Source organism: Sitophilus oryzae, unplaced genomic scaffold (assembly GCF_002938485.1).
Source record: "Sitophilus oryzae breed Bouriz unplaced genomic scaffold, Soryzae_2.0 scaffold_1443_pilon_pilon, whole genome shotgun sequence".
Classification (NCBI taxonomy): Eukaryota; Metazoa; Arthropoda; class Insecta; order Coleoptera; family Curculionidae; genus Sitophilus; species Sitophilus oryzae.
This window is the reverse complement of record NW_022146108.1, coordinates 3,873,994-3,901,441: the sequence shown is the minus strand read 5'-3', so window position 1 is coordinate 3,901,441 and position 27,448 is coordinate 3,873,994. Positions and strand designations below refer to the sequence as shown.

Here is a 27,448-nt window from a genome sequence, read left to right as displayed (position 1 = left end):
TTTGTTTTAGTAATTATAGTTAACTTTTACAATATACATTAAAATTTAGCACCACTTTGAATCTAGTCTCATAAATACTAAAACTTTTCCGTTTTATTTTTATAAATCTATATTTACCAAATAAATCACAAAGCAAAAAAAAATAATGACAATATTGCCGTTTTTAGCAATAAATTCTAGTTGAACGTTACAGTGCCCTAAATCGAGCAAAATTCAGTGGAAAATAAATGCATAAAATTGAAAATATGCCGAGTATTACAATCATAACTCTCTGGAAATGCTACAAATTTGCTAGTTTTCGCTTCAATGCCGAAATTTTATTTCTGTTTTTTTTTCTGATTATTTGCGATAATCCAGAATAATACGAGGTCTATTCGAGCTGAAAATGTTAAAGTAAAATATTTATTATTTAACAGATATTTAAGGGATATACGATATATTTAAGGGATATACGATAGAGCAACTCTAAAAGAAGTCTTCCGTCAACTAGACTGGACCAACAAAGGATTAAAAATAGATGAAGAATATCTCAACCATCCATTATACGGAGAAAAACAAAATGTTAATATTTTGGTGAAAGTTTGAAACACCCTATGGAATATGTTAACAAAGCAAGGAATTTAAAAATAATTTTATCGTCTAGGTACGTCTTTTCCTGATAGTTTGTTTTTTGATTCATCTCAATAGCTTTAGTTTTGTTGGAGATGTTCGCTTTTGAATAAGAGAGTAACGATTTACATCCTCATCAACACACTTATAAAATAGTGTTTTATTGTTTTTGAAACGTCACTGTCATTGAAAAGTCATATTATTATTGTTTATGACGTTTACTCTGGTAGAGATGGTTTTAAGTTCTGGTTCTAAGTATCGGCTATTGCTGCTTTAATTGATCATGGTAGCTATCAACTTCTGGACTTAAACTATATCTGCTAGATTAACTGCCCAACAGAGAATAATAATATAATTTTTCAAAGACAATGACATTACACAAATCATAAATACTCTTTTATAGGTCTGTTGATTCGAACCAAAAGCCAAGGTATGGCTTTAATGGAAAAAAATCGAAAAAATGTTTGTGTCTTTTTCAAATGCGAATAGGTATCTCCAAAAACAATAAAGCTATTATGATGAACCAAGAAATAAACTATCGAGAAAAGATACCCGTAGATATCAAAATTATTTTTAAATTCCCTACTTTATTATCGTACTTCACAGGGTGTTTTAAACTTTCACCAAAATACCAGGTTTTGGTTTTTCTCATATAAATGACAGATGACAAATTTTATTTTTAATTTAGAAAGAGACATTAAAAAGCCAAATAATTTAGCTAGAAATTGCTTAAAATTTCATCAAAATCGGTCCACTAGAACACAATATACAGGGTGGTCCGAACTGTATTCCGGAAACTTCGGCAGCATATTCTGCAAATAAAAATAAGTAAAAAAGTTCGTATGTCCTAAAATGCTTAGTTTCGGAGATACACGGTGTAGAAATTTCATTTTTATTTCGATTTTTCCTAAATAATTTATGAACTAACATCAATATTTGGATGAGATTTGGTGTTTCGGAGTTTTTTGAAACGATAAATTTGATTTTGATGTCAATATGACTTCTACTTGTAGAGGGCGCCACCCACATATTTTTTAACTGGTTTGAAGAGTAATAACTTTTCGTCCGTACTTGTATAACACTGCTGAGTGAAAAAATATACATTTACGACGCATTTTACGAAAAAAAGGGCTCTCGGTAAAAATCGTTACCGAGTAATGGTTCTTGAGATATTTGGAATCGAAATTATCAATACTTATCAACATTAACATAAATTAAACATGTTAACTAAATAGTTATTAGACTGAAATCATAAATTTGAAATGTTTCTGTGCTAAAAGTTCAACAGAAACTGTTTTAACATAATTTTTTCGCAGAAAAATTTATAATTAACTTAAAATAATAAAAATTTCACAATTTAATTATTTCAGTCAAATAACTATCTACCCAACGTGTTTTTTGTCAATACTGACATGTATTGATTATTTCCATGCTAAATATCTTGAGAACGGTTGCTCGCAGCGATTTTTATCAAGAGACTTTTTTAAAAAAGCTACAGAAAATTTCTACACCCTATGTCTCCAAAACTAAGCATTTTAGGACATACATTTATACGAACTTTTTTACTTATTTTTATCTGCAGAACATGCTGCCGAAGTTTCCAGAATACAGTTCGGACGGTTTATACAGGGTGGTATAAAATTTTAAGGTGTCCGTTTTTCGTGCCGATAAGTGTGGTTTTTTGGTTATAAATTCTAGAACCTAAAGAAAATAATTTTAGAAAGAATCGTATTGCATTTTAGAGGGAAACAGCCCGATTTCCCTTAGCAATTCCGCTTAATTTTATTAAAAATAAGGAAAAGTTACCGTCCAATTTCAATTACATCAGCTTTAAAATAAGATTTACGCGAAATAACGCAAATAAACATCGTTAAAGCAGTTGCAGGAGCCGGAGCCGCGCCGCGGAGGCCTTTTCGCTCTTCTTTTCAATTATGCCTTAGCCGGCTTTACGTTCGAATAAATAACGAAATTCTATGCGCCCGGCCGAGATGCATTAGCGTAAAATATAACCTTACAATTAGTTCACTTGGGCATAAGCGGAACAGATCAACCTTAGACCATTTACCCTCTAGATACAGAATTGTTTGTCGATATCTTGAAGCCGACGCTACGCAACCAACTATTTTACAGTGTTTTTCGATAAATCGTAATAGTGTCACTGTTAATTTAAATTCTACCACAAAAAATGTTCTTCTAGATTTACTACCTTTATACAACTACCAGTTGTAAAATAAATAATAAATAACATAAAATAAGCTCAGTAAAGACTGACAAATCCACAAAATTTCAAATCAAATTCAAATGTGTCAAATGGATCGCCAAACAGAACTGTCAAAGATCCCCACCCTAGAGACCTCTTTCCGTCGACCATGCATGAATACGTGGATAGCATAATACTCCTTAATCTTTTTATTCAAAGCTTATTTTATGTTAACATAAGCGAAACAGATCAATCTTAGGCCATTTACCCTCTAGATACGCAATTCATTGTCGATAGTTTGTTGCCAACATTTAGCTATGTAATGACGTCACCAAGCAAAGGATATGAAACTTCTGATAGCAGGCAATACTATGTTACAGGATTTTAGAATCAGTGATTGGTATTGATGCTAAAACATATTATCAATATTTTTTTTAGTAAATTATGTAAAATTAATTGACTTCAAATTTTTGGCTTTACTTTCTAGATAATTTATTTTCATTTTTTGTTTCATCTTACGTGTTTTTTTATGAAAAATCTGGTTTTGGACGTTGTCAAGATCCTATTAAATTAAACAAAAATTGTTGATTATTTGTTGAATTTACATAAAAAATGTATGGAAAATTGTAAATTATATCATCATCATCATTTTCAGCTTATTCGATCATTTCCAAGGCACGGATAAGATTTGAACAATGCGATTGTGCGTTCAAAGAGTCGTGAGAACTGATTCATTGCTTACAATACGGTTTGTTCAATTGAATCGTGGCCAGCGCGGATCCATAAGATTTAAACGATGAGCCGTAAAAAAGAATCGTGAGAATTGAATCGGATCACAATGCGATCGTGCGTTCAAAGAGTCGTGAGAATTGATTCATTGCTTACAATACGGTTTGTTCAATTGAATCGTGGCCAGTCCGGATCCATAAGATTTAAACGATGAGCCGTAAAAAAGAATCGTGAGAATTGAATCGGATCACAATGCGATCGTGCGTTCAAAGAGTCGTGAGAGTTGATTCATTGCTTACAATACGGTTTGTTCAATTGAATCGTGGCCAGTGCGGATCCATAAGATTTGAACGATGAGCCGTAAACAAGAATCGTGAGAATTGAATCGGATCACAATGCGATCGTTCGTTTCTACGACGTGGCTCCGGCGGTGATATAGGCATACAGTCAGGCACCAATATTTAGACTTGAACAAAAGCCCTAAACAAACATTATAGACGTAAAATGCAAACGATAAGAAAGTTATTTACAAAAAAAAAACTTATTTATACTGTGCTTACTACGGGAGCATCTGTAAGGTATTTAATTTTTACGGTAATATTTTTGTTAAAATAATATTACCGACTATTAAATATCGGACTAAAAGACAAAATTGTGTTTTTATGCAACTCCAAATAAATATTGTTGGCCTCTGCTCAATGTGATAAAAAAACGGCGTCAGCGATGGTTAAAAAATGAAGATCCCTGTCATTAAATAAATAAATAAATGCCTTTATTGTCAAAAAATGTTTCAATTTGTAGACAAAGGTAAACTAAACAAACAAAGTAAACAAACAAGGTACACAAACAAACAAACAAAAGATAATACAAAACATTATACAAATATTATTTTCAGTCTTATTGTTTATAATAAACATTTATAAATGTTTACAATGTCAAAGAACAAAAAAATAAAAACAACATTCAAAAATATTTAGCTAGTTTATAGTAAATATCAATGACTTCTAAATAAATTTATTTCGATGTCATTAGTAAATATGGCAATATCAAACATTAGACCAGTGTTTACAAGATCAGATCATTTTATATGTAAAATTATATGGGGAATATAATCGATGTTCATTTCCGAGCCAACTAGACGCATTTTTTTTTTCAATCATGCGGTATTATATACTATTTATTATGATTATTAAATCAGCATTAAAATATGGCTCTAAAAATACTAAATTAAGGTATTAAGACGTCTTTAATAAATAGTATATATAAATTGGATTGTGTTGAAAAACAAATGAAAGAACTGTATATTTCTTTTTCTAGTCCCTTAAGTAATTGTCCTACCAAATTATCGTCGGTAGTGCCAGTTCCGATTCTTGTTTTTAAAAACGTAAATTGTGCATGTGGTTCGTTCAAATGAACAAATCGTAGGAGTCAATCAGTATGAGAAATTGAATCGTTTGGTTCGATTTATTAAAAAGAATCGTAATGACCATCACCAGTACACATCGGTCAAATGATTTCTTCTTTAGATACAGTGGCATTTTAAATTTGAATGTGATTGAAATTGAAATATATATATATATAATCTAGGAACAAGAAAGAAATAGTGAGGGGAATGTAAAAAAAGAAGGAAAAGATTAAACGGCTCAGCCCTCAACAACTCGCAACCGTATAAACCAGTGTACACCACGTGTCTTGACTGGTGTACACTGGTGTATACGGTTACGAGTAGTTGAGTTAATATCAAATATACATATTTGATATTATATTCTGTCCTGTTATATTTTTTGCTGTAGATGACATATTTTATGATAACCTCTCATTAAAGAAATACTGTTCCAACTGTTCTAAAAAGTAAAAAAAAAGATACTGATTTAAGGATTTTGATGTATAACGATAATTCCTGATTTTTTTTATTTTTACCGTAAATTTTGTTAAGACCACTTCTCAAAAGAGGTTTACAATCATAATCGAGCTCTATATGATTCGCATTTCTTAATAACAACCCGCCCTTTCAATACAAAGCTCCGGAAGTTTTGTAAGGCGTTCCGGAAGATCTCGTATTAATTGAAATTTGCCCTCATCCAGCCTTATAATGGTACCGCATCGAGGCGCTTTTAACCTTCAAATTATGTAGGTTTGTTCGCTGAAATATGCCTATTATCCCAAATTAAGGGTTAAATGCCAGAATTTCCCAGATTCTGGTTATCAATTTGCAAGAAGTTTTATTCAATCTCGAACTTGGCAGTCACCCTGCTTCAGGGCTGGAAACTGGAACTTAAGTTTCTCAGTTCTCCTGGTTTTCTTAGCTCAATTAGACGCACTTTCGCCCAACGCAACGTTTTGAAATGTCTATGTACAGGGTGAGTCTTAAATAAATGCAAATATTTTTAGGGGTAGTATATTTTAACCACAGAAACACGATTATGAGTTGAAAAAAAATTGAAAATTTGACATATTTTGAAAATTTTTTGGATTTTTTTTAGTTTCTAATAAAAAATTATTATTTCTTCATAATATGGCAATATAGGTAGTAGATTATATTTACCAGAAAAAAATCCAGACAGAAGCCAGTGGTTCTCAAAATTTAAGCAATTTTTTTTTTGGAAATTTTCAAAGTAAAATAACTCGAATATTTTAGAGTTATTTGAAAAACGGTAAAGAGAAAATATGTTTCTTTTATCGAGATCTACCAGCCTGAAAATATTTGCACTTATTTAAGTCTCACCCTGTATATACAGGGTGGTGCTTAACATAGGATGCAGAGTCTCAAAGGAGAACGATAGTTTGTATTGAAATGAAACTTTTTGAGAATATGTAAGTTAATTTAAAGCATTTTTTAAAATTATATGGAGTTCTATAGAGTGTCTCCCAATAAACACATTAAAGCTGTGTTTTTGTAATGGGATACCTTATATAATTAATTGATGTGTGGATTCTACTTACAAAACTTCCCGAGCTTTGTGTTGAAAGAGAGGTCTATTAAGAAGAAATGCGAATCATATATAGTTCAGTTATGGTTGCAAACCTCTTTTGAGAAGTGCTCTAACAAATTACATATGCAGTAAAAAATAGAATAATTGAGGAAAGAGCGTTATTCAAACAAAATCCTTAAATCGATATATTTATTATTAGTTTTAAAGTAAAAAAATTAATAGCCGTGTATCTAGTCGAAATATATTACCCCTAAAATTATTTGCACGTATTTCATCCTGTATCAATTTAACATGAAAAAATTACGTGAACTTAAAATTTTCTTCCTGACGAAAACTCTCCGTCCAAAACAATTTTGTCCATTTTCTTCTACGAAAACCTGGATTTTCTCGGAAAAGTCCGAGATTGCACCGCGGCCGCCACATATAAATCATAGCCGGGCATCGGTCAATTGTTGCTCCGTGCGAACGTGACGTGAAAACAGGCCAAAACAGACCCGTTCTCCTTTTAAACCTTGTTTTGTAGCGGGGGCGCTTCCTGTTGTGCCATTATTGCGGGAAATCGGAAACATCGCAGTGCGGTAGCAGTGCTGAGTGGCGAAAATCAGGGATAATTCGGATTTTCAACAAAGGAAAAGAGATTGAAGAAAAATGCAGGAGTTTTAACAGGCGTACAGTTGCTTGTGTTTATATTACCCCATGTTTAACAGTTTTATTAACAGGCTATTAGAGGCATATTACAGCGTCAAAATAAATAAATGTAAAGATAATATGAACAGAGATAATGGTCCAATTCCTTCCAGTTCTTTGTTCCCTATTAGTCTCGATAATTAATTGTTAGGCTCGGTTGGTTTTGACTCACTTGGCTAGCTTCGTCATGCTTGCTCAGTACCAACTGAGCGCCTATATAAACGCTCAATTTGTAAATATTAGTTTAGTTTTAATCATCTGTTGAAACGCGCATCAAGTGTTTAAAAGTAAAGTGTTTTGATGTATTGTGTTGAATTAGTGTTTAATTTTGCTGTAATAACAGCAAAGGTTCCAACACAGAACTGGAATCTTTGACAGATTTGTTTGACACATTTGAATATGACTTAAAATTATGCGGATTTGTTAAGCTATTTTGAGCTTATTTTATGTTATTTATTGTACAGGGTGGTTGAAATTGGTCTGTTTTAACAGAGAAAACCTATTTCCTGACTAGATAGAGCAAATCCGACATAGATGTCATGGGCTCGATTTCTGAGAAACGTTTAATGGCCTAAACTGGCCTGTTAGGTCCTCTGATTTTTTTTATGGTGGAAATTAAAATGCCTTATATATAAGGGAAGAACCACTGGGGCGAGAGAAAAATTACCGAAAGCTACTAGGCAAGCTTTTGGACTTATTACAGCAGTTCGCCTAATAAATTGTTGTAACTCTGTGCACAAAAGATTATTATTGTGTATTCAACAAGGGGGTGCTCAGTTTGAACATATTTGATGATTTTTTTAGAAAACTATATTCGTCACTCAAAAAATACTTTTTTTTATTTTTATTCTTTGTTTATTGTATCGATTTCAATTGTAATTACTAATACTAATATAGAATGTTATTTTACCTTTTCAAAAGTCTTTAATTATACAGATAAATAATAATATAAAATATTCAATTGTGATAAAAAATAATTAAGCAAATAGGTCAACACAAAATCAAGGCCCGCTTCGATATAAAGATCAAAAACCTAATATTTCTCTCATTCTTAGAAATATATGTCCTTAACGTTAGACCATTGGAAAGGGTAAAACGCCAGCATTTTTTTAAGTTCATAGCCAACTATGATTTCCATTTAAAAAAATATATTTTTTATTATTTCTGACAAAAAGAGCAAGCATAGAAAAAAACTGACTACGCCACTGGATTGTGCCTAAAAATGTGCCTTAATAACGTTTTTACAGAATTTTATTATTCCGCAAAATAAAAAAGTTATGGGCAATTTTCAAAATGGTAAAAAATTCGAAAAGACCCCGTATCTCAGTTGGCAGTGAAAATATGAACAGGCGGTTTAGGCCATTGAACGTTTCTCAGAAATCGAACCCTTTGACATCTATATCGGTTTTGCTCTATCTAGTCACCCAAGTAGCATCTATCTGACTTCGAACTAAATCTGACCCGAAGCGACGTCAGACTTTGTACAAATTTAGGTCGGGTGCTGGTGATACGACCGGTGACGTCGCTTTCCTATTAAAAGCGACGTCGTTGGATCCGAGTCGGTAAATCCAACGATCTGTCGACGTACCAAATAACAACGTACCACTTTTATTAATTTTCGTCGTTCCAAGCCAACGTCGTTCCCACGTTGGCTTTGCACGACGTACATATACGAACTAGCCCGACGTCTACCCGTTGTCCGAATAGGATACGTCTCACTGATAATCCCTAAAGTAACGTCCAATTATATTTTGTTGTATTTTATGTTAATATTTATAACCTAATTTACGTATCTCTATTTACGTCCGTAAATACAACCCATTAAGTAGCATTTGCGGCCTAATGAACATCATGAACATAACCTAATAAAAAGTTTTTGTAAACAAACTTAATTTTTTTATTATGCCTAAAAAAACACTAAAAAGGCATTTAGACATTCATCTACATTTTACAGAAAGAGGTCGAGGCTTTTGCAAAATAATAATAGTAGTAGTGATATCTTGCCTTCACCCACAAATGTTTTTTATCCGGAAGAGATGCTGTATTACACTGGTGCATCTTAATTTCATTTTTAAGCTTAGGAAACCAGCAGACTCCATCCCCCTCCCACATGTGAGGTGCTGGTTCCAAATCTTTTAAATTTTGTATATATACTATCTTAAAAATGTGGCTGTCCCTTTTTTAAGGAGAAAACAAAAACTAAAATATAGTTACTTTCGTACAAATCACTGATACGGAGAGTGAGGTTACGTGGCGTACGTGGAATTATATACGTCATAATAACGATTGCCGGTCGTCCGGTTTGATGACTTCGGTCGTGTGAGACGACTAATGTTGAGACCCGGTCGGAATTGGTATATTGGTAGTTCATATTAAGTCGGACACAGAAATCCGCCATTCTAACAACAAGTATCCGATTGTCAGCCATTTTAAAATCACTGTTTTTGTTTTTAAAATTTATATTCACATTCCGATTTCTAGTAGAATAATATTGATAAGGTTGATTTTGGGGGGGAACCACAGTACAATTTTATGATTAAACCAGCTAGAAAATAAAAAAAAATATTTTGCGAGTTACTTTTTTATAGATATTTTTATTTCATAAATCTACCTAATTTTGAAGGCGCTCGTTGTTTTCCGGAGTATTTTAATCAGATAGATCAAAAAAGTGACTTCCGTTGACAAAACTGATGTCTGGATTAATGATTCAGAATTATAATAATATGAAATTAGGTAGGCACTTATAGTTATATTCGAGGAGTTATTATGAATCCATTTGTAATTAGGTAGTTTGGTTAGGTTTTTATGTATTCTTGGTAGCGAATATGAAACCAAAAGTAACGTAAGTGCCTAGCGACGAATTTTAAGTGACTAAAATCCAACGTAATATGACGTTGGTAATTGGTAGAATTACATTCCCTATTAGGTCAGATACCGACGTCGAGGCGACCCGAATCTGTATTTCCCATTTAGGTGCAAATACGGATCGTCAGGCGGTCGAACCGACGTTGGTACCCGACGTCGGGTTTATTGAACGCGACGTATACCCGACGTTAGATAACGTCCAAATGCTACTTGGGCAGGAAATAGGTTTTCTCTGTTAAAACAGACCAATTCCGACCACCCTGTACATTTGGTTTTGTTTAAAGGTAGTCAATCTAGAAGAATATTTTTTGTGTAAATTTAAATTAACAATGGCATTATTCCTCCTAAAGCAATGCAAAATAATATAATTCTATTTGTTAGTATCTTTTATCCATGTCTATTATTTTACCCAAAAGTAGGCAAAGAAAATGAAGTCCTCCTACTCTGGGTGCCTGCTCACCAAGGAGTATAAGGCAATGAAAAAGCAACAGATCTAGCTAAAAAGGGAACGAACAGAATAGATCTTTAAGGTCGCGGTGGTAAACAACCTCCTCCATCTATATCTACCTAAAATAAGAAAAATATCTAGAAAAAAATTAAAGATATAGAACAGATAGAGGGATTCAAAAAAACCTCCGACAATAACAAATCACTTAATTTTTCATCCACATAAGGTCGCGTTCACACAAAGGTCAGTTGGCGCGCCGTGTAACCGCATCCTTAAGCGACGACCTTTCCAGCGTAAAGCGTCGGGCCATCTGGAAGACGTCTCGGATTAATTGGAACTTACCCTTATCCGGCTTATAACGATACGACTGCAAAACGCTCTCAGGCTTCGAATTATGTACGTCTGTTCCAGTGAAATATGTCTAGTAGCCTAGATTAAGGGTTAAACGCCGGAAATTCCCAATGTCTGATTATATCAATCCTGGAGAAGTTTTATTAAATCTCCTACTTACATGTTACTACCAAAAATTGTTTTTTTTGTACCTTAATTAAGTATGGAAAGTAAAAGTATTTCGGACAATTGTCTTTATTTATTTTGTTTACACAACGTTTTGGTCAGAATTATCACTGACCGTTATCAAGTGGGAACTAAACTCCTAAAACTACTGAACTTGTAAACTAGAAACGAGCATTTACCCGTGAAGAAGTTTGAAGTCGTCAAACCGAAGTCGTCAAACCCGAAATCTGGCTTCGATATGTTGACTATACCTTTATAATATGGAATGGAACCGATAGACAGGTGGATTCTTTTCTCAATCATCTCAATTCACAAAGTAACTCAATCAGATTCACAATAGAGAAAGAGAGAAAAACTTCTAGAAGTTTTTCTCTTTCTCTATTGTGAATCTACATAAAATATTACTTTTGTATAGAAAGAGAAAAACTTCTAGAAGTTTTTCTCTTTCTATACAAAAGTAATATTGTATAGCCAGATTCTTTTATTCCCTAAAAAACAAATCTCTACTTAAAGGACCCCACAGACTTCGTTCTTTTTTGTCATTTTTAATCGCCGCGATTAACAACGACGGTTAAAACTGATAGTCTGTGGCACAACATGGATATCATCACCGTCGGTGAAAATTTCTGCCTTTGCTTGAAATCTGAATCGTCGGTTCATCCATTTTCGTGAAAACTGCTAATATGTGTGCCGTTACTTTTTAATCGGCGATCTTTCACATTGGTGCAGGTGTACCGGGTGTCCCACTAAGAATAGCTCTCGGCTGTATCTCGGAAAGTATTAGCCGTAGGGGCTGCGGAAAAAATATTTATAACTAAAGAGGCTATGAGAAATTACTGGAAATAATTTTAAATAAGCCCTTAATTAACTTATTTTTACAATACGGTATCAGTAGCCCTCTTGATTATGCCCATTCTAACAAAAAATAAGATAAAAACAGTTAGTTTATTTTAAAATCGATGAAATACCAGAATACCATAATACCAGATATATTAATATCTAATAATTAAGATATTAATAACAGTGAACAAGAACGATGATTCAGTGAAGTCATCGTAGACTTTTGAAAAAAGTTGCTTTTGACGTAATAGTATAAACGTCAAATTGTTATTAGATCAACATTTTGATAGCCTTAGCAGCGTTTTTTATTGCTTTTATTATTTGAAGTAGTTGAAGTTGTTGGCCTTTTTTGAAAAAGCAATCAAAAGATAAAAAACGCTGCTTAAACTATCAAAATGTTGATCTATTAACAATTTGACGTTTATACTATTGCGTCAAAAGCAACTTTTTTCCAAACCAAAGCCTACCATGACTTCACTGAATTATCGTTTCTTGTCCACTGTTATTAATATCTTAATTATTAGATATTAATACCTCTGGTATTATGGTATTCTGGTATTTCGTCGATTTTAAAATAAATTAACTGTTTCTATCTTCTTTTTTGTTAGAATGGGCATAATCAAGAGGGCTACTGATACTGTGTTATAAAAATAAGGTAATTAAGCTTATTTTTTGGTATTTAATATAATTTTGCTAATATCTTCGGTTTGAAAGAAGATATCAAGATGCGGTTTTCGCCGACTTTTTAAGCTTTTTCTACTCTTTCCGATCAGCTAAAATAACATATACTATTGCATTTAATTTTTTTGAGAAAACGCGCAATGTTTGTTAAATTGTAAGACAACGCCCCCTAGCGTCTACGTTCAAAAGCTTATTATTATTGTTTATATGGTACAATATATAGTAAGAAACGCTCTTTAAAACGAGCCCTCGTTTGTTGGATTCCGATCATCCAGTCCAGAGTTATTAATATTCAAATAAAAACAGATTTAACCTTCCCCCACCACTTTATTTTGGTAGATAGGAGAAAATGGCTCTAACAAAAAATATTCAAAATTTACTGAAGATTATGAAGCTGTTACTTGTAGTACACCTTATCTAGGGAAAATTGTGTAAAAACTCCATTGTCTTATTTTTTGTTGCAGTTGCTGCCTAGCGGTAGTTCTACAAACTTGAAAATAATTTCCAGCAATTTCTCATAGCCCCTTTAGTTATAAATATTTTTTTCCGCAGCCGCTACGGCTAATACTTTCCGAGATACAGCCGAGAGCTATTCTTAGTGGGACACCCTGTACATGTTGCATTTATTATTTGTTATTGTCTCATTGGTATGGAGATTATTAATTTTAAATAAAGAGTTTTTAATTCAGTTTTTAGACGTTGGCTATAGGTACTTGCCTGGTTATGGAAAATTAATACTGATTATTACAAAAATCGCGACAAAAAAATAAAACTTACAAAACTCTACTTGAAAAAATGAAGGAGGAGGATCATGATACAAAGAATACAAGGTATGATATTGCGCAGGTTAGTCACTACGTCACAGGTGATAAACGGCCCATTGGTCGGCAAGTTTTGCGCGCCAATTTCAAATTGTCAAACAGATTGTGTCATGTGTGAAATTTGATTGTGTCAAAATGTGAAAATAATTTTTCATATGTCAAGCTCGATGTCAAAACATAACTTTTGGGATTATGTCCTAATTCTTCCCTATTTTAGGTTTTTTTTATTAGTGGCAATTGAACAATATGGATATTTTTTTGTATGGCGTATGACGTCACAGGTGGTATGCGCAAACTTAACGACATTGGAGCCGCTATCGATCATACCTTGTTTTCTTTGTACCATGGAGGAAGATAAGCTTCTCTACAAAGTGTAAAAACAACAGACTCATTTCATAGCATTTTTCGGAAGGAATTAAAGAAGATGAGTGATTCTGGTATCTTTTAAATAACCAATCTTTAGCCCATTTTTTTCTATTTTTCTTCTTTTTTACATTTAGTGTATCTATCGCTGCCGCCACTGCAAGTAAATCGACACGTTCCGTTTTGTTACGGTGTATGTGTATGCAAATACACATACACATACATTGCTAAAAAACAACGAGGTCTGTGGCCGCCTTAATAGTCGTACTAAGATCACTTTGAATATAAAAGAACTTAACAATCAATATTCATCACCAAACCAGTCTTACTGTTATTCACTACTTATTTATTTTCAGATGGTGTTCTATCGTACAGTGCTCCTGCTTCTTCTGACACAACTCAAGGACTATATGACAGCAGCTATGACGGTCATCGGTCCCAAGGAGTGTTATTTAATGGCCTTGGAAGACTAGTTGACGGAGAAGTTGGCTTGGACAACTTTAGATTGGATATTGGATACGGAAAAGGTTATTATATTTCAATTTAATACAATTATTTTAGTAAGTATATTTTTGATATTTAGTTTATTTTCAAGTTTCGCAAGCTTTTATGCCTATTACATACAGGCTTATTTTTACCTATTACATACAGGCTTATTTTTGTTGTTATTGTATTTTTTTTTAGTAGAATAACTTTTTTTCTTGCTAGAACATATCTTTATTGTTGACTCTTTTTATAGGAAATGGATGGACGTCATGGAGAAATGATTCTTTTTCCAACGGTTACGTTGAACTGGTCTTCGAGTTTGACCAAGTGAGAAACTTCTCTAAAGTTCATCTCTACACAAACAACATGTTTTCCAGAAACGTGCAGGTAAAATATTTTTTTCTTGCAGTATAACTAAGAAAACGCTAAAAAGGTGAAGTGGACTGTGTTTATTTACCTATGAATCGTTTATTTACCCCCGGCTCTTCCTTATCGCTGCGGCTTTTACACTTTAAAGTTGAACAACTAATCACCATTGTAATAAAGTTTATACAAAGTTCACTACACACAAACTATTAAAAATCGCTAAAATTTTGTTGCTGATGACTCATTCGTTACTTCCAAAAAAATGGCGTTTAAGGTCACAAATTCTGCTGCAGCCCGTATAATATGGGCTTTACATGTCCTAGTATTCTTTAGTCATTGCAAATTTTAAATATATTGATTTCATGCTATTTGTTCCAACTGCACCAACTTGTTTCTTTGGAAGATAAAGGGTGTATTCCGTTGCTTACCTTGATTATGGTTTTATGTTCCGTTTCTATCGGTTTCCTGAAAGTTGTCTTATTACGGAACCCAGTTCCTGAAAAATTCGGTTTTAACTGTCACCAAACTAACCAGCGCGAGAATTGAAATTAAAACGAATGAAACATCTATCACTATCAAGGATTTTGTCGTTAGATAGACTATACGCACTGTTATGATTAGGGTATTCGTTAAAATAACTTTCTCTCTTGTTATGCCAATGTTGGTCCATCCGACACAGCTTCTCCTCTTAATTAGCAGGTCGCTCTATCGGAATGCAGCGTCCTCGCCAAATTTATTCGAATCATTCGAACAGTTTAAACACAAACAGCGAACAAACGAAGAAGAAGACGAAGAACTTTGGAATTTCCGACTAGTTGTAACTCGTAATTCAATATTTGTTTTCGGCTCCTCCATTTAGCCAAGTTTCCGTTTCAGGCAAATGTCAGTAGATGCGAAGTAGTTAAATGAGATTGGTATATTTGGAGGCTAAACTAAAATTACTAGATTATTAAAAGTAAAAAATACTTTTTGTTATTTTTTATACAAGACGATAAATGGTATTTTATGACGATAATGCAATTTTATCGTCGTGATATAAAACAATATTTTTTTCCATAGCGAGTTACGTTTTAAAAAATATTCAGAAATTATTATTTCAAGGAATTTATTACGAGTAAAAAAAAATATTGTGCTGGGTTGGCGTTGGTTTCTATGTAATTTGACAAATAAATAAAGCTGTCTCTTTAGTTGTCAGTTTTGAGTCAATATTTTTTAATTCTCTTTCGTGTCGATTGCTGATCGAATTGGAGCCAGAAATGGCTCAAAACGAAATAAGTAAATTACCAACAGATATTCAGGCTGAGGCGACAAACGCCATATCCAAACTACTTCCATTTAAATCCCGAATAACTTATGAAAAGGAATAAAAAAATTTTTAAAAATGGAAACAATTAAAAACGTACGAGAACAAATAAAGTTTTTAACCTATCCTCGCTGTTAAAGTATCATTTAATCTACCCTTGTGGAATAAAAAAAATAGTCAATTTTTTTGACCCACCCTATTATCTATATTACACTTTTTTTTAAATTTCTCGAAGTATATGATTTTATCATTTTTAACTTTGTTTCCTAGGTCTTTTCCAAAGCAAAAATTCTGTTCAGCATCGGTGGTCGATTCTATAACGGTCCCATTCTAACCTACGTGCACAACTCAGATCGAATCACTGAAAATGCTAGGAATGTGTCCATTGGTCTTCATCATCGAGTGGGACGTTACGTCAAAGTGAGGTTATTCTTCGCCGACCAGTTGATGATGCTCAGTGAAGTCATTTTCGAATCCGGTAAGTCATATTTTTATGATCTTTCTAATTTAGGTTCGTCATAGTCATAAAGTATCATTTGACAGTATACTGGGTGGTGCATAGTCCATTGGAGATAAGAAATGCCATACAATTTTTTTTATTTTTTTATTGTCCAAATATTGTTGATTTTATAGCCAAGTCGTAAATAGTTGTTTTAAATGTATGTGTATGCTGAATACAAGTGGCAAATTTGAGCTAATTTGGACAATCTGTTTTTAACTAATTTAAGAAAAAGATCTTGCATCTATCATATATTTTTAAATTAAAATTGAACAGGTAGCTATTCAAACCCAGGCAAATGTCAACATACCCTAAGTTACCAACCTATGATTTGGTCATATCGAATAAAATGTACTGAAAGACAAAGTTGAAGAGGTAATATTTTGAACAACTACGTTGTGTTAAAAATATTTTTTATTGTGATTACCTCGGATATACCTCGACAGAAGCTATATTTTGGGAAATTTGAGGAGAATAGGTTATATAAATGAAATGCTAAATTTGTAAATAGCCTTACTTATTTTATTGAATGAAATGAAAGGAGTGCCGTACTCTGCCTGGAATTCACAAGTAAAAGAGCACGGCAGAGAAAACCCCCATCACTATTCCAGAGAATCTAACTATGCTGTCCTGAACTTTAATAAAAGAGAAATAATAATATAGAAACTGTCCTCATACCAAAGTTTGTAGTATCGTACTTTCAAAACATGCTACATTTATATCGTTCAAAACTGAAGAATTTTTGTTAGTTTAACGGGTCCCCACCCGTAGGTATTAATGCCCTGGTTGCGGAATTAGAAGCTAAAGTTGAAGGTTTGGTGCAAATATCTTTAGATCATAAGTTATTCTACTGATTGTTTTAGTTTGCCCTTTTGCGAGCTAAGATATTTACCCATGCACGGTTGAAAATTTTAGTACACTCAACAAGGCCCTTACTCTCACACTGAACCACAAACATCGGCACAAATAGACAGTAAATGATTGTATTTAGATTACTTAAACTGAAATTATTCACAGCATAATCGATTCTATTAAATACATACACATGTTTATATATTATCTTTGCCAGATTACATAAATAGAGAAAAGCTTTAGAACAGAATCACAACAGGAAAAATGAGAGATATTCTTTAATAAACACTAGTTAATTGGTAAGAAAACATTTAATAACATTCTTTGTCACAAAACTTACGAACCAAAATAACATCAATTGCTGTCCTCCATTCGCGAACCTCGAGTTCCGGGCTTTACGCCCTGGGGCTACTCGAGAACGGTTCTGAATAGTGATGGGCAAAACTGTTATTTTTAGATAACAGTTGAAACTGTTATAGTTATTTATAAAAAACAGCTTAAAATAACAGCTTAAAAATAACAGGTTTTTATATTTTACTGCTAAATATCTGAAACAGTATGAGACGGTCACCGCCAGGCGTATTAACGCAGTTGCAAGTTGCAACAATGACGTGCTCGGTGGTAGTATTTCCAGGGTGTCAAAACATTTCTAAATATCGATTGTTATCTAAAATACCTCTCTAAAAACGTTCGTTGTTTACAAATAAGCGCTGTTTACAAATTGCGATATAAAAAACCAAAATTCCGCCACTCGTCTATACCTACACATTGCGGTCTACCTACGCCCTGCCCCTCGATCCACGTAGATCCTGAATTGCGTAGCAGTGTACAGGGTGCATATCACTCGACGGGCGAGAAGCTCTTAGTTATGATTTTACCATTTGCGGTAAAAAAATAGCAATATAAGAAAATATGTAGTATATTCTTCATAAGTAAACCAACTACACACTAGAGTTCGAATTAATTTTACACTTAAACTAGCGTGTACCCGCGACTTTGTTCGCATCGAATTAATAATTTCAAATGGTGATGATAAAGCAAAACAAGAATTTCCATTAACATACAAACTGGATAAAATTTTCTCGCATTTGCCAAAAATAAGCTTTCTAACGTCGAGCAGTTTAAGCAGAACCGTGGTTAATCAATTACTCAACTTTTTGGAACACCCTGTATGATTTTTTAAAAAATTCAAAATATGTAAAAAAAACAAAATAAATTATGCGTGTCCAGGCGTTTTCCCGAAAGACTAACCGTTTTTTAAATAACAAATATTGTAATATTTGAGGGGCGTTTTCACCCTGTTGGAATTTGAGATTCGAGAAACCCCTCCTTATCGAACCTCAACCCCACAGTCAATCCGTTTGCAAAAAATCAGCTTTAAACGCCCAGCAGTTTAAGCAGAATATTACTCAATGGTCATATTTTATGAAACACCCTGTATATATTTTTAAAAAATCTTAAAATATGTAAAACAACATAATAAAATATACGTGTTTTAAGAGTTTTTCCGAAAAACTCACCGGTTTTTAAATAAAAAATATTCTAATATTTGAGTTTTCCTTAGAATTCGAGTTTCGAAAAATCCCTTCTTATCGAACCTCTACACACTAAAGTCAATCCGTTTTCCAAAAATCAGCTTTTTACGTCAAGGGCTTTAAGCAGGATCGTGATTATCAATGACCAGATTTTTCAAAACACCCTGTATACATTTTTAAAAAATCTTAAAATATTCTGAAAATTTTTCAGAATAAATAAATACCTAAATATTGAAACTTAATAAGTAAATACTGAAACATACAGCGCCATAATATCTCGACCTCCGTCCGTTATGCTCGTAACAGGTTGAAACAGAATGTATCTGAAACAACTGATGGCGTTATTCCCCAACCTGTTTCGAACCTCCATCAACAATCGACCGATGCAGCAGCGTTCCTTTCCCACACCGATTATCTCGACCACCGCCCTGTTATGCTCGTAACAGGTTGAAAAACAACATATCTAAAATGACTGCTTCTCCAACCCGTTGCGAGCCTCCATCGACAATCGACTGATGCAGCAGCGTTCCTTTCCCACACCTGTTATCTCCACCGCCAGGCGTTATGCCCGCAACTGTTTCAAAAAACCTGCTTCTTTTATATCCTATTATTTTTAAGCTGTTGTAAATACGACCATCGACGGTATCGACCGAAGCAGCTACGTTCGCCGTAGCGCTTTCCCCACTCCGTTGTCCGTTGTCTCGCCGCCTGTATCGATGGTTGACGAAATAACATGTTTTCCATCCATACTAGTTGTTTTTTAGAATTGCTTCGAGCAGCATAGAATTTCGTGGTGATGCAGAGCGCCGACTTCGTTTTTCGTTTCACGAGCGGCCGATCTCTACGTGTCGTTACTTTATATCTGTTATTTTTTAGAAGTAGTAACGGTTGCGTTATGTTATTTATAAATAATTGTTATAAAATAACAGATAGTTAAATAACAACCCATCACTAGTTCTGAAAGGAGCTGTGCGCGATAGCCTCGTGCCTCCATATAGCGCGGAACAGTTCTGGAACTTTATGACTCAATTGAATGGAGTGAGAGCATCGCGTTCTTGAACAGTTCAGAGTTGCTCAACTGCGTGAAAGGAGGACAGCAAATGTCGGCAGTCTAATGCTATTATTTAACAACTATTATCTCTGGTCGTCGCCTGATTTCCCTATCCCTAGTTTGTGAATAATATTTTAAAAATATGAGTGTCTTAAAACTGAATGTTTTGGATTTAAAGAAATATGTCTGTTTTTAAATAGGCGGTTCATCTCAAATGATTTGTTAAAAATTATTACTCAAGCTCCATAACTTTGATTAAAGGAAGCAAAATAATTCTATATTACTCCGAAAAAACTATGATTCTTTTCAAAACGTTTCGGACCTTGTTTGCATTGCCAGAGAGGTTTTAAAAGCGACCGACCATTGCCAAACACAAACGTTTTGCACGCAACGCCGAAAAGTTTTTTTAAAGGCAAAAGCCGAGCGATATATGGCCGCAATTTTTTCATTGCTAGCCGCCTCAAAAATAACCGAAAAAAAAATATTGTTTGTTTTTCCGTTTTGAAAATGTTCGAACTAGCCGGAAACCTTACCGGGTCACGCTTTTTAGTGTCTTTTTATTTGGTGCTTTTAATTATTTCATTAATTTTAACAGTTAAGCTTCATTCAGAACCTCGCAATTAGTGGTTTCAATTATACTTTATAATTTTTAATTTACGATCATTCACAATGCTTAAAAAACACAATTAAAATTAATAGGATATCCTAGCAACAGCTTGCGTTAGTCAGTTGTATCCATAGAGAAAGCCTAGTATTTAGTTTATAAAACAATCAACTTTTGATTTCTAACCACAATTTCTCTTGATGGAAGATAATCAAAGACCAAAATGACATTTCTCTCAAATTTTGAAGTATAATTAGTGGAAAAGTTAAAAGTTTGATAAGTTTTTCTACTAATTGAAAGTGTCTACCACTAATTTTGACGTTCTGAATGCTTACATTGAAATTAAAGGAACAAACTTCTACGCTAATTGAAACCACTAATTTATTCCACTGATTGCGAGGTTCTGAACGAAGCTTTAAGTTTAATTCAGAACCTCATAATGTCTACTGTTCAATTTGCGAAGTTTGAAACTTTCGTCATCATTTCCGGCGCCATATTGGTTTTCACGTATTTCCTGACTTGGTCCATGAGTTTATATCTCTGGTTGTAAACTATAGTCTGTCCAACGAGAAGATCCTTAACAGTGATAGATGTGTCTGTCATTTTAATTTCAAAGTAGTTTATTTTATTTTACAAAGAAATAAGTTGGTACAACTGGAACGCATAGCAGGAAATATTTAAAATTTGATTGACAAGATGACAAGTGATTATTTCAAAATATTGTGAAAAAAACTGTATAAAACTGAACAAATGTAATCGAGTTATTTTATTTAATGAAAACGGTATGTCTTAATACAAAACAAACAAGAACAAGACACTACATACCAAAAAAATATAAAAAAGAACTATTTTTTACTTTCAAGCTTTATGAAACTACCCGCATTTATGATTATTTTATCAATATAACTTATGTACAAATACAAATTTGTAATATTCCACAGGAATAAATAAAACAACATAGGTAAATAAAACAAACTATTTTATTAATAATAATACCTACCAAATTTTATACCTTAAAGGTTGATTAATTAACTTTAATCTTAATTTTTTTAAACCAGTACCTTTTGACATTATTTTTCTGCAGTACTAAAATCCATTATTTACCTATCGTGTGATATCGATATTTTACAGCTACTCCAGTTTTTAGTATGTGTTTAGTTTGATCCTTCTACCATATACAAGATGCACTTATCTACGACGAAATGGTATACAAACTTTATCGATAGCAACTTCATTGGTGTATAAGACTTTCTGCCCTGGCAGCGAGTATTAACCATAAACTGTGCTCTGGGTCTACAGTTAATTTTCACTCGATTTTTCCTCCACTTGACTTCAAAAGACACAAAACACACGTAATAATACGAATCAAAATGCATCATATTCCAAAACGCAGGGTATTTAACAAAAGTTGACACAAAATTATAACCTAGAATTTGGCAAGACTTTGACAAGCGTCAAAAATGACAAAAATCTAAAGGCGAGTTCATACGCATCGGCGTCCGTTTGTCGTTCATCGTTCCGTCAAACCAATAAAATTGAAATACGATCTGTCATTTTTTAAATAAACCAATAAAACTGGTTAAAAACAACAAGACACGACGCATGACGGATTTATATTTAAACCCATCCATAGATAACTTAAAAATTATTAGAAACTTTTTTTAGTAAAATAAATAGATTGGTATGGGACGTCATCTGCTTTTCTTCTGTCATCGTCTGTCGAAATCTTACCTGAGAAAAAAAACAGAGTATAACAATAACAAATTTAATAACAAAATATTAAACAATGACAAATTTATTTTAGCTTGCCCGCAGTATACAATGAATAAATACGTCCTCTAATAATATGTTCATGGATCTTATAAGCAGGAATTCCATGGGACAAACGAATGTTGCGACTTGTTTTGCTGCTTTTTGTTCTTTATCTTTTACGATTCCTCTGGAACGTATTCTTTGCACAGTGGAGCATGAAATTCTTAAAGCCTCCGATGTTCTCTATAAAACACGTGAATATTTTCGATTTAGTTACAAAATATTAACTCGGTAGTTGTCCAATTACATCGTAAACAGCCGACACAGGTAAAAGGGTTTTTCCAGCATCTTTTTCGAGTTTCAAATACTCGATAACTTTTAATATGAGCCGTTGTTCTTTTTCACTGAAACAGGACGGCAGATTAAACACAAATTAAACCATAAATAACTAAATAAACATAGAAAATCCCACAAAAATTTACGGGAAACTACCGGAGTCGTTAAAATTTAATGACAACTTTGACAGTCGGCGATTCGTTTTGTTCGATTTCAGCGGGTAATACAAATACGATGTTTGCCTTTCTCTATTCGTCCACATTAGACAAGGAAGTACGATCCTTTAGACGTAATGAAGGTGATCCGTATGTAAAAAGAAAAAAATAATCGTACGATGTAAGAAATATGATGGACTTTTTTGACACAAAATTTCCATTTCATGTGATAAACATGGATAAGAGAGAGAATGACAATCTGTGACGAAAGACTTAAACTTCGCAAATTGAACAGTACCACTAATTTTGACTTTCTGAATGCTTACATTAAAATTAAAGAAACAAACTTCTACGCTAATTAAAACCACTATTTATTAAAGTATAATTACTAACTTTTTCGATTGAAATTTTTTATGAAGTAAAAATTATGTTTTTAATGTATATCGTAGATTGGTCCTTTCTTGAGTTATAAGCTAGCTTGCTAGCTCAGAATTAGAATTATTAGAGTTAAGCAACTCGAATTTTCATTGGAGGACATTATCATATTGTCGCGACCTAGCTGGGGGTTGTTTGCTAGGGTCGCTATACCAGGTTCTCTCTCTCAATCAAAACAACCATTGAACAAAATACACATTTATTTAACATAGAGTTCACAGTATAATACAAGTTTGGGGAATGCCAAGACTTAATGGTTTAGTTAACTAAGTACTTACAGGAACATCTTCAGTCACCGCTGTCTTCTGCTAACGGACTGATGACGCGGATTACTAACTGTATAATACGACTCACATCGATAGACTAACTCCTCGACTCTCTTCAGCGTACCTTTTTATATTTTCTCCGCTCGTCCCAATTATCGGCGGGTACGTGCTCAAAAATCTCCTTTGTATATTTCCAGCACCGATATTTAGTACGAGCTAGCCCTGAAATATCACGCTTACATCGACCTGATTTTAATTGTTTAATTAACAATGTTTATTATAAGAACATATTCAGGTCGACGTATACGCGAACGATTCCCTTGAATCCACATCAAATTGGTTTACTAGAATTATATTTTACATGATTTTTCCCAATTTGATGTAAACCCAAGTTGGCCTATATTTAAGTCTTGACAATATTGATTTCAAACCAATAATCAGCGAGAATATTCGTATAATTTAAGAAAATTACTGTAAACCACTATAAATACCAATTGTTGGTTAGGTTCAACATTTTTTCTCTCTTTAAATAAATTTAAGCGTTAACATTATTAGGCATTTGCATAAAAGTATGTCTTTTGGATGGTATTCCACAAAATTTGCAGGCTATTGAGGAAACAGAAAATGTACGGATTACAGAAATAAATTGAAAATAATATTTATATTAAAACAGCATTACATGTCACTTTTTCAAACATATCCTTCAAATCCTTTAATTTAATAGCTGTTAGTAAGAAGTTTCAATTCAAATATGCGCACATGGTGCAAACACAATTTTTTTTGTAAATAATGAAGAACACCATATGCACTATAGATTATTTATTTCTGAGTTTAATTTTTTGTTCTCGTGGTGATTTGGATTGTTGCCAGCATAGTTTTTCTTTATTTTCCGGTGAAAAAAACTGGAAGGCTTCTTTTACATTTTTATAATTAAATTCCTACTTTGAAACTTAACTAGTTCCACTAACGAACGCCCGCTCCTCTGTACAAAAATTTGCATTTTTTTGTGTTTCCTGTGCCTTCGACGTTTCCAAAAGCTACGAAATGCAGTGTACGTTATCTACTTTCTAGTCGTAGTTAAATTATTCCCGGTTCCTAAATGCAATTACGTCAAGTCTTTTAAATTTATAATTGTTTTAAAAATTCATACTATATTCATAAAAATATATAGACAAGGTCGGAGAACATTCAATGGAACGAAATATACTGGGAATAACCAAAAAAAAAAACTGTAAAAGAATAGAGTTGATACGACAAAAGACACAAGTAATAGATGTCATCTACAGAATCAGATCTCCCAATTGGCAATAGGCAGGACACCTGGTAAGGACGGACGACAGATGGACCACAAAAATTATAGCATGGTACCCTCGAGAAACTAAGAGACCTAGAAAAATACCAAACCTGTGATGGGACAATGATTTAGGAACTTAGCAGGTATAACTTGGGCCCGCATAGCCAGCAATAGACAACAGCAGGCCCAACTACAAAGAGAATATCTAAATATAATATGAGGGAGACTACACTTTAGTGTAACAACCCAGCGTCGTCAACAAAGTTGAAGAGGTAATATTTTGCCCAACTGTATAACAAACAATTTAAATAAAATAAAGGAACCTACGTGATGTTAAAAATATTTTGGAAAATTTGAGGAGAATAGGTTATGTAAATAAAACGCTAAATTTGTAAATAGCTTTACTTATTTTATTAAATGAAATGAAAGGAGTGCCGTACTCTGCCTGGAATTCACAAGTAAAAGAGCACAGCAGAGAAAACCCTGATCACTATTCCAGAGAATTTAACTATGCTGTCCTGAACTTTAATAAAAGACAAATAATAATAATACAGAAATTGTCCTCATACCAAAGTTTGTAGTATCATACATTCAAAACATGCCACGTTTATATCGTTCATCGGTATTAATGCCCTGGTTGCGGAACTAGAAACTAAAGTTGAAGGTTTGGTGCAAATATCTTATAGATTATAGTTATTATTTAATTCAATTCAATTTCAATTCAATTTATTCAACTAAAAATTATTATGTATTCTATTTATTGTTTCTGTTTACCCTTTTGCGAGCTAAGATATTCGCTCATGCACGGTCGAAAAGACCCTTATTCTGACACTGAACCACAAACATCGGCACGAATGGACAGTAAACGATTTTATTTAGATTACTTTTAAACTGAAATTATTCACAGCATAATCGATTCCATTAAATACATACAAGAAAAGCTTTAGAACAGAATCACAACAGGAAAAATTTAATATATTCTTTAGTTAACACTAGTTAATTAATGTAAAACATTTACTTTTCCTTTAATAACATTCTTTGTCACAAAACTTACGAACCAAAATAACATCAATGCGTCTCGAATGATAGTCTAAAAGCTATTATTTAACAACTATTATCTCTGTTTGTCGCCTGATTTCGCTCTCTCTAGTTTGCGAATAATATTTTAAAAATAAATAATTTTATTTATGTATACAGAGTGTCTTAAAAACTGATTGTTGTGAATATAAAGAAATATTTTTATTTTTAAATGGACGGATGGACGGTTCATCTCAAACACTATAATTGGAAATGGTTGAATAAGCTGAAAATAATGATGATGATGATGGTTCATTTAAGCCTCAAGTGAATCTATAAATAGATAAAGTGGCATTCTAGATTTGCATTTCTTTTTTCTTCCATAAGCATTACATGCTAACTTAATTCTTCTGTTGATTTCTGGTAGTGTAATCTAGATTTTTTTTAAATAAAGCGTCTCAAAAAGGGCTTTTTATTAAAGAAGAATGAAAACAAAATAATAGGATTTCGAAACACTATTTGTATATATCTGGAAATAATACTCATATATTATTTTTATCTTGCGTATTTTCCGGTAAAATATATGATCACGGATAGAATATTCAGTGTGGCGTAACAATAAATTTAAACTTCACAGGTGTTTTATTTTTATGACTATCGATTTGCGATTTATACCGGCAAAAGAGTTTTTGATGTTGCGGGGATACTGTGACGACGTATTACATACCGCAGTTCTTTATTTTTCAAGGATACGTTCAATAGAATATCCTTATTTGAATAGTTTGAGAATTTTTTTTTCGGCTAGATATAGAGCTTTAAATTTTTACTATAACGATTTTTAACGGGAATTTTCTTGAATAGTACTAAACAAATTCTATACCGAGTGAATATGACTAAAATCCTGTCTACACGTGACATTTTACTTGTCCTTTTTACGTGACACGTAAAAAGGAATACCCAAATTAGGCATCGTCTGTACAGGGTGGGTCAAATTGGACGCTTTTAAAGGGAAACACCCTTTTCTATAGGAAATAGACACAAACTAATATCGGTGTCTGGAGCTCAATTTTTATCAAAAACATAATGGTGAAAACCGCATATCGATATCTGTTACCGTTTCGGAGCAACGGGGTGTTTTTCAAAAATGTGCATTTTTAACAAATCGCTGTAACTTTTTTGCTATGGAAAATTTTGTATTTTTATGCAAACATTTCCAGAGCACCTTTTTACGTAGAATTATGGTTTAAGTATAATTTTTTTAAAATTAACAATTTAAGAATTATCAAAAAATTGATTTTTTATATGGGACACCCTGTATATTTTTAATTCATTGAAAAGAATTTAAAATTACCGATCCAAAACTATAGCATACTTGATATTTTGCTTGATTCCCTTTCGAGGTATACAGTTTTTAAAAATTCGCCCACTTTGAATAAGTATAGGCTTTGAACTGCGCCGGCTGTAATGCAAAAATAATTCTTCCTTGTAGTAGCTGTTAAAACAAAAATAATATTTACAGTGAGAGATATTAATATTTAACAACATCATCACATTTAAACTATATCTAATAACAATAAAAATTAATAACAAACCAAGACATATTATATACCTACGTCTATGTTATGGACAGATGGGACCGTTTTGGAACATTTCTCGCGGAATTCATTAAGTCAGTGGGGATGAAAGTTACCCTCGCATAACCGCTAAGTACTTCTACTTCTTGTCTAGATTATACGGGCAATTTTAAAATAAAAACCTTTATTCTTCCGCAAAGGTAAAAATCTATAGGCACTAAGCTCGGCGGC

The 27,448-nt window shown here is 33.0% G+C and overlaps 1 protein-coding gene across 1 annotated transcript in view; it reads left to right on the top strand.

The window, feature by feature from the left end:
* The window catches only part of LOC115877339 (discoidin domain-containing receptor 2-like), a 172,929-nt gene that overhangs the window by 64,988 nt on the left and 80,493 nt on the right, over window positions 1–27,448 (top strand). Inside the window, exons 5-7 of the mRNA XM_030893486.1 lie at window positions 14,049–14,219; window positions 14,432–14,565; window positions 16,118–16,325. Of these exons, the coding sequence (XP_030749346.1) occupies window positions 14,049–14,219; window positions 14,432–14,565; window positions 16,118–16,325 (513 nt within the window). The remainder of the gene's footprint in view (window positions 1–14,048; window positions 14,220–14,431; window positions 14,566–16,117; window positions 16,326–27,448) is intronic.